Source organism: Oncorhynchus mykiss, chromosome 6 (genome assembly GCF_013265735.2).
Source record: "Oncorhynchus mykiss isolate Arlee chromosome 6, USDA_OmykA_1.1, whole genome shotgun sequence".
In the NCBI taxonomy this organism is placed as follows: Eukaryota; Metazoa; Chordata; class Actinopteri; order Salmoniformes; family Salmonidae; genus Oncorhynchus; species Oncorhynchus mykiss.
This window is the reverse complement of record NC_048570.1, coordinates 94,540,406-94,554,253: the sequence shown is the minus strand read 5'-3', so window position 1 is coordinate 94,554,253 and position 13,848 is coordinate 94,540,406. Positions and strand designations below refer to the sequence as shown.

The 13,848-nt window shown below is 45.6% G+C and overlaps 1 protein-coding gene across 1 annotated transcript in view; it reads left to right on the top strand.

Annotated features, from left to right (window-relative positions):
- The window catches only part of LOC110525058 (probable E3 ubiquitin-protein ligase HERC1), a 241,985-nt gene that overhangs the window by 12,584 nt on the left and 215,553 nt on the right, over positions 1 to 13,848 (top strand). Inside the window, exons 6-7 of the mRNA XM_036981638.1 lie at positions 3,235 to 3,546; positions 6,725 to 6,821. Of these exons, the coding sequence (XP_036837533.1) occupies positions 3,235 to 3,546; positions 6,725 to 6,821 (409 nt within the window). The remainder of the gene's footprint in view (positions 1 to 3,234; positions 3,547 to 6,724; positions 6,822 to 13,848) is intronic.

Sequence of the window (13,848 nt, the reverse complement as noted above, 5' to 3'; positions counted from 1 at the left end):
GTGGATTACATACTGCAACTAGATAGCCTGGCGAGTGACTCACAAGCAATGATGTGTATAAACCCTGGATGACTGACAGGGGGTGCTGTATTGAAGCCACAGGGCAGCCATCTTGGTACTCCTCCTCCGTTGTAAAAAAAAAAGATTGTAAATTTTTTTTTTTTTTATTTTACCTTTATTTAACCAGGCAAGTCAGTTAAGAACAAATTCTTATTTTCAATGACGGCCTGGGAACAGTGGGTTAACTGCCTGTTCAGGGGCAGAACGACAGATTTGTACCTTGTCAGCTCGGGGGTTTGAACTCACAACCTTCCGGTTACTAGTCCAACGCTCTAACCACTAGGCTACCCTGCCGAAATGCATTTATAAATGTCTTTATTCATTTTCGACACATTTATTCCATTACAGACACCTTAATGCATACTTTTAACATTAAAAGCTAAACATAACATTTTTAAATAAAATAAAAATATATTTTTTGGAGAGGGCTAATGTTACTGTCTCCAATACAACAGAAAAATACTTAAATACACATGTGGTTTTGTCCACATAGAGTTCTATCCATTCCTATGGAGGACTGCTCCTACTGGGGAGAACCAACATGGCCGACCGGTGGTTTCAAAGCCCCTCAATGGCCAGTACATAGTATCAGCAATCCAGGGTTAATATACACGATTGCTCACAAGGCTCCGGGTGTCACGTTCGTCATAACGAGGAGACCAAGGCGCAGCGTGATTAGAAGACATTCTTCTTTTAATTAAATGAACAACACTTATTAACAAAATAACAAAACGAACGTGAAGCTACAAAAGCAAGTGCTGACAGGCAACTAACTACACATAGACAATAACCCACAAAATACCCAAGGAATATGGCTACCTATATATGGTCCCCAATCAGAGACAACGATAAACAGCTGCCTCTGATTGGGAACCGTAACTGTAATTAATGAAATCAGATGACATCATCCAGACAATCACAAAACTGAGTTATTCATATTTTATATTTTATTCAAATTTTACCGTCCAAGTGTGACCAGTGTGAAATGGCTAGCTAGTTATACTATACTGTCGGTACACCGTCCAAGTGTAACCAGTGTGAAATGGCTAGCTAGTTATACTATACTGTCGGTACACCGTCCAAGTGTAACCAGTGTGAAATGGCTAGCTAGTTATACTATACTGTCGGTACACCGTCCAAGTGTAACCAGTGTGAAATGGCTAGCTAGTTATACTATACTGTCGGTACACCGTCCAAGTGTAACCAGTGTGAAATGGCTAGCTAGTTATACTATACTGTCGGTATACCGTCCAAGTGTAACCAGTGTGAAATGGCTAGCTAGTTATACTATACTGTCGGTACACCGTCCAAGTGTAACCAGTGTGAAATGGCTAGCTAGTTATACTATACTGTCGGTACACCGTCCAAGTGTAACCAGTGTGAAATGGCTAGCTAGTTATACTATACTGTCGGTATACCGTCCAAGTGTAACCAGTGTGAAATGGCTAGCTAGTTATACTATACTGTCGGTACACCGTCCAAGTGTAACCAGTGTGAAATGGCTAGCTAGTTATACTATATTGTCGGTACACCGTCCAAGTGTAACCAGTGTGAAATGGCTAGCTAGTTATACTATACTGTCGGTATACCGTCCAAGTGTAACCAGTGTGAAATGGCTAGCTAGTTATACTATACTGTCGGTACACCGTCCAAGTGTAACCAGTGTGAAATGGCTAGCTAGTTATACTATACTGTCGGTATACCGTCCAAGTGTAACCAGTGTGAAATGCTAGCTAGTTATACTATACTGTCGGTACACCGTCCAAGTGTAACCAGTGTGAAATGGCTAGCTAGTTATACTATACTGTCGGTATACCGTCCAAGTGTAACCAGTGTGAAATGACTAGCTAGTTATACTATACTGTCGGTACACCGTCCAAGTGTAACCAGTGTGAAATGGCTAGCTAGTTATACTATACTGTCGGTACACCGTCCAAGTGTAACCAGTGTGAAATGGCTAGCTAGTTATACTATACTGTCGGTATACCGTCCAAGTGTAACCATTGTGAAATGGCTAGCTAGTTATACTATACTGTCGGTATACCGTCCAAGTGTAACCAGTGTGAAATGGCTAGCTAGTTATACTAACCTATCAGCATATCGTCCAAGTGTAACCAGTGTGAAATGGCTAGCTAGTTATACTATACTGTCGGTATACCGTCCAAGTGTAACCAGTGTGAAATGGCTAGCTAGTTATACTATACTGTCGGTACACCGTCCAAGTGTAACCAGTGTGAAATGGCTAGCTAGTTGTACTATACTGTCGGTATACCGTCCAAGTGTAACCAGTGTGAAATGGCTAGCTAGTTATACTATACTGTCGGTATACCGTCCAAGTGTAACCAGTGTGAAATGGCTAGCTAGTTATACTATACTGTCGGTACACCGTCCAAGTGTAACCAGTGTGAAATGGCTAGCTAGTTATACTAACCTATCAGCATATCGTCCAAGTGTAACCAGTGTGAAATGGCTAGCTAGTTATACTATACTGTCGGTACACCGTCCAAGTGTAACCAGTGTGAAATGGCTAGCTAGTTATACTAACCTATCAGCATATCGTCCAAGTGTAACCAGTGTGAAATGGCTAGCTAGTTATACTATACCGTCGGTACACCGTCCAAGTGTAACCAGTGTGAAATGGCTAGCTAGTTATACTAACCTATCAGCATATCGTCCAAGTGTAACCAGTGTGAAATGGCTAGCTAGTTATACTATACTGTCGGTACACCGTCCAAGTGTAACCAGTGTGAAATGGCTAGCTAGTTATACTAACCTATCAGCATATCGTCCAAGTGTAACCAGTGTGAAATGGCTAGCTAGTTATACTATACTGTCGGTATACCGTCCAAGTGTAACCAGTGTGAAATGGCTAGCTAGTTATACTATACTGTCGGTACACCGTCCAAGTGTAACCAGTGTGAAATGGCTAGCTAGTTATACTATACTGTCGGTACACCGTCCAAGTGTAACCAGTGTGAAATGGCTAGCTAGTTATACTAACCTATCAGCATATCGTCCAAGTGTAACCAGTGTGAAATGGCTAGCTAGTTATACTATACCATCGGTATACCGTCTAAGCCTATATTGAATGTCTTAAACCAGTGTTCCTTAACGCTGGTCAATGCCCATTGACAAGTGTGAATCCTAAACCCTGTGCTTGTCTGTCTGTGTCAGATTGAGGCAGGCCAATATTGCACCTTCGTCATCTCTTCTGACGGCTCTGTCAGAGCCTGTGGCAAAGGCAGCTACGGCAGATTGGGTCTGGGAGACTCCAACAACCAATCGTCTCTCAAGAAGCTGACCTTTGAACCTCACCGCGCCATCAAAAAGGTGACGTCATCGAAGGGGTCGGACGGACACACACTGGCCTTCACCACGGAGGGAGAGGTGTTCAGTTGGGGAGACGGGGACTACGGAAAGTTGGGGCATGGGAACAGCTCCACACAGAAGTACCCCAAACTCATCCAGGGACCTCTGCAGGGAAAGGTAGGACTCAGACCACCACAGCCCCCAGACCATCACAGCCCCCAGACCACCACAGCCCCCAGACAACCACAGCCCATAGACCACCACAGCCCCTAGACCATCACAGACCACCACAGCCCCTAGACCATCACAGACCACCACAGCCCACAGACCACCACAGACCACCACAGCCCCCAGACCACCACAGCCTCCAGACCACCACAGCCCCCAGACCACCACAGCCCCTAGACCACCACAGCCCCCAGACCACCACAGCCCCTAGACCACCACAGCCCCTAGACCACCACAGCCCCCAGACCACCACAGCCCCCAGACCACCACAGCCCCTAGACCACCACAGCCCCCAGACCACCACAGCCCCCAGACCACCACAGCCCCCAGACCACCCACCACAGCCCCCAGACCACCACAGCCCCTAGACCACCACAGACCACCACAGCCCCCAGACCACCACAGCCCCCAGACCACCACAGCCCCTAGACCACCACAGCCCACAGACCACCCACCACAGCCCCTAGACCACCACAGCCCCCAGCAACTGTGTGTTCTTTGTCATGACTTGTTTGAGATAATTCACCGAAAACAAAATGGTGCTTTACCAATAGAGATGTGTTGAGTGTTATGTAAGGGATAATCAACCAATAGAGAGATGTGTTGAGTGTTATTGTAAGGGATAATCAACCAGGGACTATGTGTCCTATAGAATATAATGAACGCCGTGGGAAGGTGTGTGTCCGTGACACGGTAACCGAGAGGAACCGACTTCCACGGAGTCACGTTATCTTCCATTATATCCCTTTTATACCAAGGCTATAATTTAACACATTTGCCAGGTAGAAATGTGTTTATCGTACACTTTGAAACAGTGGGGCAAGTTTACAGTAGTTGCCTCGGTAACCAAACAGACTGGTTAGCTTAGCTAACCGAACCGCCAGTCCTAGTTCGCTATTATGAAAAAAATCTTAATTCAACACTGCCAATATTTCCACGTTTGCTTTCAAAAGCAGCTGACACATCTAAGAATGAACCATAGTCATTTAATTATCCCGGGCATTATAGGATACAGCCCCCAGCATGCTCTAGAATGCTGCTCTAGATACAGCATGCTCTAGAATGCTGCTCTAGATACAGCATGCTCTAGAATGCTGCTCTAGATACAGCATGCTCTAGAATGCTGCTCTAGATACAGCATGCTCTAGAATGCTGCTCTAGATACAGCATGCTCTAGAATGCTGCTCTAGATACAGCATGCTCTGGAATGCTGCTCTAGATACAGCATGCTCTGGAATGCTGCTCTAGATACAGCATGCTCTAGAATGCTGCTCTAGATACAGCATGCTCTAGAATGCTGCTCTAGATACAGCATGCTCTGGAATGCTGCTCTAGATACAGCATGCTCTGGAATGCTGCTCTAGATACAGCATGCTCTAGAATGCTGCTCTAGATACAGCATGCTCTAGAATGCTGCTCTAGATACAGCATGCTCTAGAATGCTGCTCTAGATACAGCATGCTCTAGAATGCTGCTCTAGATACAGCATGCTCTGGAATGCTGCTCTAGATACAGCATGCTCTAGAATGCTGCTCTAGATACAGCATGCTCTGGAATGCTGCTCTAGATACAGCATGCTCTGGAATGCTGCTCTAGATACAGCATGCTCTGGAATGCTGCTCTAGATACAGCATGCTCTGGAATGCTGCTCTAGATACAGCATGCTCTAGAATGCTGCTCTAGATACAGCATGCTCTGGAATGCTGCTCTAGATACAGCACGCTCTAGAATGCTGCTCTAGATACAGCATGCTCTAGAATGCTGCTCTAGATACAGCACGCTCTAGAATGCTGCTCTAGATACAGCATGCTCTAGAATGCTGCTCTAGATACAGCACGCTCTAGAATGCTGCTCTAGATACAGCATGCTCTAGAATGCTGCTCTAGATACAGCACGCTCTAGAATGCTGCTCTAGATACAGCACGCTCTAGAATGCTGCTCTAGATACAGCATGCTCTAGAATACTGCTCTAGATACAGCATGCTCTGGAATGCTGCTCTAGATACAGCATGCTCTGGAATGCTGCTCTAGATACAGCATGCTCTAGAATACTGCTCTAGATACAGCATGCTCTGGAATGCTGCTCTAGATACAGCATGCTCTGGAATGCTGCTCTAGATAAAGCATGCTCTAGAATGCTGCTCTAGATACAGCATGCTCTAGAATGCTGCTCTAGATACAGCATGCTCTAGAATGCTGCTCTAGATACAGCATGCTCTAGAATGCTGCTCTAGATACAGCATGCTCTAGAATGCTGCTCTAGATACATCATGCTCTAGAATGCTGCTCTAGATACATCATGCTCTAGAATGCTGCTCTAGATACAGCATGCTCTAGAATGCTGCTCTAGATACAGCATGTTCTAGAATGCTGCTCTAGATACAGCATGCTCTAGAATGCTGCTCTAGATACAGCATGCTCTAGAATGCTGCTCTAGATACAGCATGCTCTAGAATGCTGCTCTAGATACAGCGTGCTCTAGAATGCTGCTCTAGATACAGCGTGCTCTAGAATGCTGCTCTAGATACAGCATGCTCTAAAATGCTGCTCTAGATACAGCATGCTCTAGAATGCTGCTCTAGATACAGCATGCTCTAGAATGCTGCTCTAGATACAGCATGCTCTAGAATGCTGCTCTAGATACAGCATGCTCTAGAATTCTGCTCTAGATACAGCATGCTCTAGAATGCTGCTCTAGATACAGCGTGCTCTAGAATGCTGCTCTAGATACAGCATGCTCTAGAATGCTGCTCTAGATACAGCATGCTCTGGAATGCTGCTCTAGATACAGCATGCTCTAGAATGCTGCTCTAGATACAGCATGCTCTGGAATGCTGCTCTAGATACAGCATGCTCTAGAATGCTGCTCTAGATACAGCATGCTCTAGAATGCTGCTCTAGATACAGCATGCTCTAGAATGCTGCTCTAGATACAGCATGCTCTAGAATGCTGCTCTAGATACAGCATGCTCTAGAATGCTGCTCTAGATACAGCATGCTCTAGAAAAGCTCTTCCGAGCCAATCAGAAACGGGGGTTTTCAACAATGCCATGGTATAATAATGTGTCATTTCATTAAACGAGTGTTTTAGTGTGTCGTGTCTCAATGCTGAATGTTGTTGGGCCAGGTGGTGGCGTGTGTGTCAGCGGGCTACCGACACAGTGCAGCGGTCAGTGAGGATGGAGAGCTCTACACGTGGGGTGAAGGAGACTTCGGGAGATTAGGTAAATATTAGCATCCTGAACATTATTACCTCTGAACATAATTAACACTGAACATTATTACCTCTGAACATTATTAACACTGAACATTATTACCTCTGAACATTATTAACACTGAACATTATCAGCACTCTGAACATTATCAGCACTCTGAACATTATTACCTCTGAACATTATTACCTCTGAACATTATCAACTCTGAACATTATCAGCACTCTGAACATTATTACCTCTGAACATTATTACCTCTGAACATTATCAACTCTGAACATTATCAGCACTCTGAACATTATTAACTCTGAACATTATTACCTCTGAACATTATTACCTCTGAACATTATCAACTCTGAACATTATCAGCACTCTGAACATTATTAACACTGAACATTATTAACACTGAACATTATTAACACTGAACATTATCAGCACTCTGAACATTATTAACTCTGAACATTATTACCTCTGAACATTATTACCTCTGAACATTATTAACACTGAGTATTATTAACACTGAACATTATTACCTCTGAACATTATTACCTCTGAACATTATTACCTCTGAACATTATTAACACTGAACATTATTAACACTGAACATTATTAACACTGAGTATTATTAACACTGAACCTTATTGTTTTACTGCTCGAGGGCAGGGTCCTACACTAACGAACTGGTGCCACTAACTAGTTCAGATGGTGGTACTGGTGCTACTAACTAGTTCAGTTGGTGGTACTGGTGCTACTAACTAGTTCAGTTGGTGGAACTGGTGCTACTTACTAGTTCAGTTTGTGGAACTGGTGCTACTAACTAGTTCAGTTGGTGGAACTGGTGCTACTAACTAGTTCAGTTGGGTGAACTGGTGCTACTAACTAGTTCAGTTGGTGATACTGGTGCTACTAACTAGTTCAGTTGGTGGAACTGGTGCTACTAACTAGTTCAGTTGGGTGAACTGGTGCTACTAACTAGTTCAGTTGGTGATACTGGTGCTACTAACTAGTTCAGTTGGTGGTACTGGTGCTACTAACTAGTTCAGTTGGTGGAACTTGTGCTACTAACTAGTTCAGTTGGGTGAACTGGTGCTACTAACTAGTTCAGTTGGTGATACTGGTGCTACTAACTAGTTCAGTTGGTGGTACTGGTGCTACTTACTAGTTCAGTTGGTGGAACTGGTGCTACTAACTAGTTCAGTTGAGTGAACTGGTGCTACTAACTAGTTCAGTTGGTGGAACTGGTGCTACTAACTAGTTCAGATGGTGGTACTGGTGCTACTAACTAGTTCAGTTGGTGGTACTGGTGCTACTAACTAGTTCAGTTGGTGGTACTGGTGCTACTAACTAGTTCAGTTGGGTGAACTGGTGCTACTAACTAGTTCAGTTGGTGGAACTGGTGCTACTAACTAGTTCAGATGGTGGTACTGGTGCTACTAACTAGTTCAGTTGGTGGTACTGGTGCTACTAACTAGTTCAGTTGGTGGTACTGGTGCTACTAACTAGTTCAGTTGGTGGAACTGGTGCTACTAACTAGTTCAGTTGGTGGAACTGGGGCTACTAACTAGTTCAGTTGGTGGAACTGGTGCTACTAACTAGTTCAGTTTGTGGAACTGGTGCTACTAACTAGTTCAGTTGGTAAGAACTGGTGCTACTAACTAGTTCAGTTGGTGGAACTGGTGCTACTAACTAGTTCAGTTGGGTGAACTGGTGCTACTAACTAGTTCAGTTGGTGGAACTGGTGCTACTAACTAGTTCAGTTGGTAAGAACTGGTGCTACTTACTAGTTCAGTTGGGTGAACTGGTGCTACTAACTAGTTCAGTTGGTGGAACTGGTGCTACTAACTAGTTCAGTTGGTGGAACTGGTGCTACTAACTAGTTCAGTTGGGTGAACTGGTGCTACTAACTAGTTCAGTTGGTGGAACTGGTGCTACTAACTAGTTCAGTTGGGTGAACTGGTGCTACTAACTAGTTCAGTTGGTGGAACTGGTGCTACTAACTAGTTCAGTTGGTGATACTGGTGCTACTAACTAGTTCAGTTGGTGGAACTGGTGCTACTAACTAGTTCAGTTGGGTGAACTGGTGCTACTAACTAGTTCAGTTGGTGATACTGGTGCTACTAACTAGTTCAGTTGGTGGAACTGGTGCTACTAACTAGTTCAGTTGGTGATACTGGTGCTACTAACTAGTTCAGTTTGTAAGAACTGGTGCTACTAACTAGTTCAGTTGGTGGAACTGGTGCTACTAACTAGTTCAGTTGGTGGAACTGGTGCTACTAACTAGTTCAGTTGGGTGAACTGGTGCTACTAACTAGTTCAGTTGGTGGAACTGGTGCTACTAACTAGTTCAGTTGGGTGAACTGGTGCTACTAACTAGTTCAGTTGGTGGTACTGGTGCTACTAACTAGTTCAGTTGGTGGAACTGGTGCTACTAACTAGTTCAGTTGGTGGAACTGGTGCTACTAACTAGTTCAGTTGGTGGAACTGGTGCTACTAACTAGTTCAGTTGGGTGAACTGGTGCTACTAACTAGTTCAGTTCGTGGAACTGGTGCTACTAACTAGTTCAGTTGGTGGAACTGGTGCTACTAACTAGTTCAGTTGGTGGAACTGGTGCTACTAACTAGTTCAGTTGGGTGAACTGGTGCTACTAACTAGTTCAGTTGGTGGAACTGGTGCTACTAACTAGTTCAGTTGGGTGAACTGGTGCTACTAACTAGTTCAGTTGGTGGTACTGGTACTACTAACTAGTTCAGTTGGTGGAACTGGTGCTACTAACTAGTTCAGTTGGTGGTACTGGTGCTACTAACTAGTTCAGTTGGTGGAACTGGTGCTACTAACTAGTTCAGTTGGTGGAACTGGTGCTACTAACTAGTTCAGTTGGTGGTACTGGTGCTACTAACTAGTTCAGTTGGTGGTACTGGTACTACTAACTAGTTCAGTTGGTGGAACTGGTGCTACTAACTAGTTCAGTTGGTGATACTGGTGCTACTAACTAGTTCAGTTGGTGGTACTTGTGCTACTAACTAGTTCAGTTGGTGATACTGGTGCTACTAACTAGTTCAGTTGGTGATACTGGTGCTACTAACTAGTTCAGTTGGTGGAACTAGTGCTACTAACTACTTCAGTTGGTGGAACCAGCACATGATTTGGTCGCACCAATGTTTTTTTAATAAAATAGTTGATAATTGATAATTGATAATTGATAATGAACTGGCTTGTGTCCCTTAATGGGCCTGTAATTCAATACAGAACCAGGCTAGTAATGACTAACCATCTGATAAATTAGCATGTTTGTGTTCTTACATTGATTTGGATAGATGTACTGTAACAGCGAAGAAAAGAGACTGTGAAAATGAGGTGCAAAATGTATTTTATTACAGATTTCAAAATGGCATGTGTTCTTTTCTGTGAAATCCTCTAGAGGGCAGAATAAAAACATTTTAAAAAAATGACAACAACAACAACAACAACAACAGAAAGCGGGGAGAAGGACTAGCAGTGTTTTCAAAAACAAAATGCAACTGGATTGATGCAATTAATCCTGATTCTGCCAGGTATTGCCTTTCCATCTACCTGAAAATGGTTAGGCTATCATTAGCATCGCTAACGGCTACACAAAGTGGTAGACATATAGGCCTTACACACACAGCAGAGCTTCACATACAGGTCAGTTTGCCAGTGGCACACCGGACCAGTGCCAATTGGAAGCTACTGGCCCCGAATGTTAAAAAACACCCCAACAATAACAAAAATACTGGCCCGGGTCAAGATCTGACAGGAAAGATGCGATGCATCATTTTAGTGGCAGTTTATTTTTTTTATCTTTCATTTGCGGAGCTGAGCGATGTCGCCTATACAGGGTTCATACAGACATTGGCAAGTCAAATTGAAGGACTTTCAATGACTCATCCCAACCCGTACGTAATCATCATTTTCAAGGACTCATCCCAACCCGTACGTAATCATCATTTTCAAGGACTCATCCCAACCCGTACGTAATCATCATTTTCAAGGACTCATCCCAAACCTGTACGTAATCATCATTTTCAAGGACCTACATTTTATATTTAATCGTGGTAATAATTGGGTTCCATGGTTGCCATGGCGCCTAGGGGCATCGTGGATGATACAGGACCAGGTCTGATCCCAGAGTGGAGATGGATGATACAGGGCCAGGTCTGATCCCAGTGGAGATGGAGGATACAGGACCAGGTCTGAGCCCAGTGGAGATGGATGATACAGGACCAGGTCTGATCCCAGTGGAGATGGATGATACAGGACCAGGTCTGAGCCCAGGGGAGATGGATGATAACAGACCAGGTCTGATCCGAGTGGAGATGGAGGATACAGGACCAGGTCTGAGCCCAGTGGAGATGGATGATACAGGACCAGGTCTGAGCCCAGTGGAGATGGATGATAACAGACCAGGTCTGAGCCCAGTGGAGATGGATGATATAGGACCAGGTCTGATCCCAGTAGAGATGGATGATACAGGACCAGGTCTGAGCCCAGTGGAGATGGATGATAACAGACCAGGTCTGAGCCCAGTGGAGATGGATGATACAGGACCAGGTCTGAGCCCAGTGGAGATGGATGATACAGGACCAGGTCTGAGCCCAGTGGAGATGGATGATAACAGACCAGGTCTGATCCCAGTGGAGATGGATGATAACAGACCAGGTCTGAGCCCAGTGGAGATGGATGATAACAGACCAGGTCTGAGCCCAGTGGAGATGGATGATAACAGACCAGGTCTGATCCCAGTAGAGATGGAGGATACAGGACCAGGTCTGATCCCAGTAGAGATGGATGATACAGGACCAGGTCTGATCCCAGTAGAGATGGAGGATACAGGACCAGGTCTGATCCCAGTGGAGATGGATGATACAGGACCAGGTCTGATCCCAGTGGAGATGGATGATACAGGACCAGGTCTGAGCCCAGTGGAGATGGATGATAACAGACCAGGTCTGAGCCCAGTGGAGATGGATGATACAGGACCAGGTCTGAGCCCAGTGGAGATCAATGATATAGGACCAGGTCTGATCCCAGTAGAGATGGAGGATACAGGACCAGGTCTGATCCCAGTAGAGATGGATGATACAGGACCAGGTCTGATCCCAGTAGATATGGAGGATACAGGACCAGGTCTGATCCCAGTAGAGATGGAGGATACAGGACCAGGTCTGATCCCAGTGGAGATGGAGGATACAGGACCAGGTCTGATCCCAGTAGAGATGGATGATACAGGACCAGGTCTGAGCCCAGGGGAGATGGATGATACAGGACCAGGTCTGATCCCAGTGGAGATGGAGGATACAGGACCAGGTCTGATCCCAGTGGAGATGGATGATACAGGACCAGGTCTGATCCCAGTAGAGATGGATGATACAGGACCAGGTCTGATCCCAGTAGAGATGGAGGATACAGGACCAGGTCTGATCCCAGTGGAGATGGAGGATACAGGACCAGGTCTGAGCCCAGTGGAGATGGATGATACAGGACCAGGTCTGAGCCCAGTGGAGATGGATGATACAGGACCAGGTCTGAGCCCAGTGGAGATGGATGATATAGGACCAGGTCTGATCCCAGTAGAGATGGAGGATACAGGACCAGGTCTGAGCCCAGTGGAGATGGATGATACAGGACCAGGTCTGAGCCCAGTGGAGATGGATGATAACAGACCAGGTCTGATCCCAGTGGAGATGGATGATAGAGGACCAGGTCTGATCCCAGTGGAGATGGAGGATACAGGACCAGGTCTGATCCCAGTGGAGATGGATGATACAGGACCAGGTCTGAGCCCAGTGGAGATGGATGATACAGGACCAGGTCTGAGCCCAGTGGAGATGGATGATACAGGACCAGGTCTGATCCCAGTGGAGATGGATGATACAGGACCAGGTCTGAGCCCAGTAGAGATGGATGATACAGGACCAGGTCTGATCCCAGTAGAGATGGATGATACAGGACCAGGTCTGATCCCAGTAGAGATGGATGATACAGGACCAGGTCTGATCCCAGTGGAGATGGATGATACAGGACCAGGTCTGATCCCAGTAGAGATGGAGGATACAGGACCAGGTCTGATCCCAGTAGAGATGGATGATACAGGACCAGGTCTGATCCCAGTGGAGATGGATGATACAGGACCAGGTCTGATCCCAGTAGAGATGGATGATACAGGACCAGGTCTGATCCCAGTGGAGATGGATGATACAGAACCAGGTCTGATCCCAGTGGAGATGGATGATACAGGACCAGGTCTGATCCCAGTAGAGATGGATGATACAGGACCAGGTCTGATCCCAGTAGAGATGGATGATACAGAACCAGGTCTGAGCCCAGTGGAGATGGATGATACAGAACCAGGTCTGCAGGATGCTTCTCAGGCAGTTGAAACGCCATAAGACCTCTGCACACAAGGGAAATGAGGAAAACGCGGAGTGGATTTCAGTGCCCTGAGACCTCTACAGACACTTGATGCAGCTCCTATTCCAACATCTCCCCTGCCTATCAGCACGGGGCTATTTCATACGCTGTCTCTCTCTAATAAATCCCTCCTCCTGCACGACCACGAGAAGCTTGACATCATGTTCCTAACTGAAACCTGGCATCATCCTGTGGTCTACTCAGGCTTAAATGAGCCCCGTCCGTCTACTCCATGACTGTGCTTCTAGTTTATCGGTCTCTGAAGCCTAACCCTTCCTTCACTCTGTGCCACCTCAACCAACATTGTGATTATAAGAGATTTCAAAATCCACCTTAACTCTCCATCATGTTACTCTGCTGCTGGCCAATTTTACAGGCCAATATCCAACCACCCGTTTCTCTCCAAGGTGTTGGAAAAAGGGGTTTCTGTACAGCTCCAGGACCTTCTCAATAAGAACAACCTATATGAGAAGTTCCAGCCAGGTTTCCGACCGGCCCACAGCATTGAAACGGCCCTACTCAGAGTCACCAACGACCTGGCTCTCCCTGTCTCCTGATCCTCCTGGACTTGAGCACAGTGTTTGACGCTGTCGAGAAGCTCGTCCATGT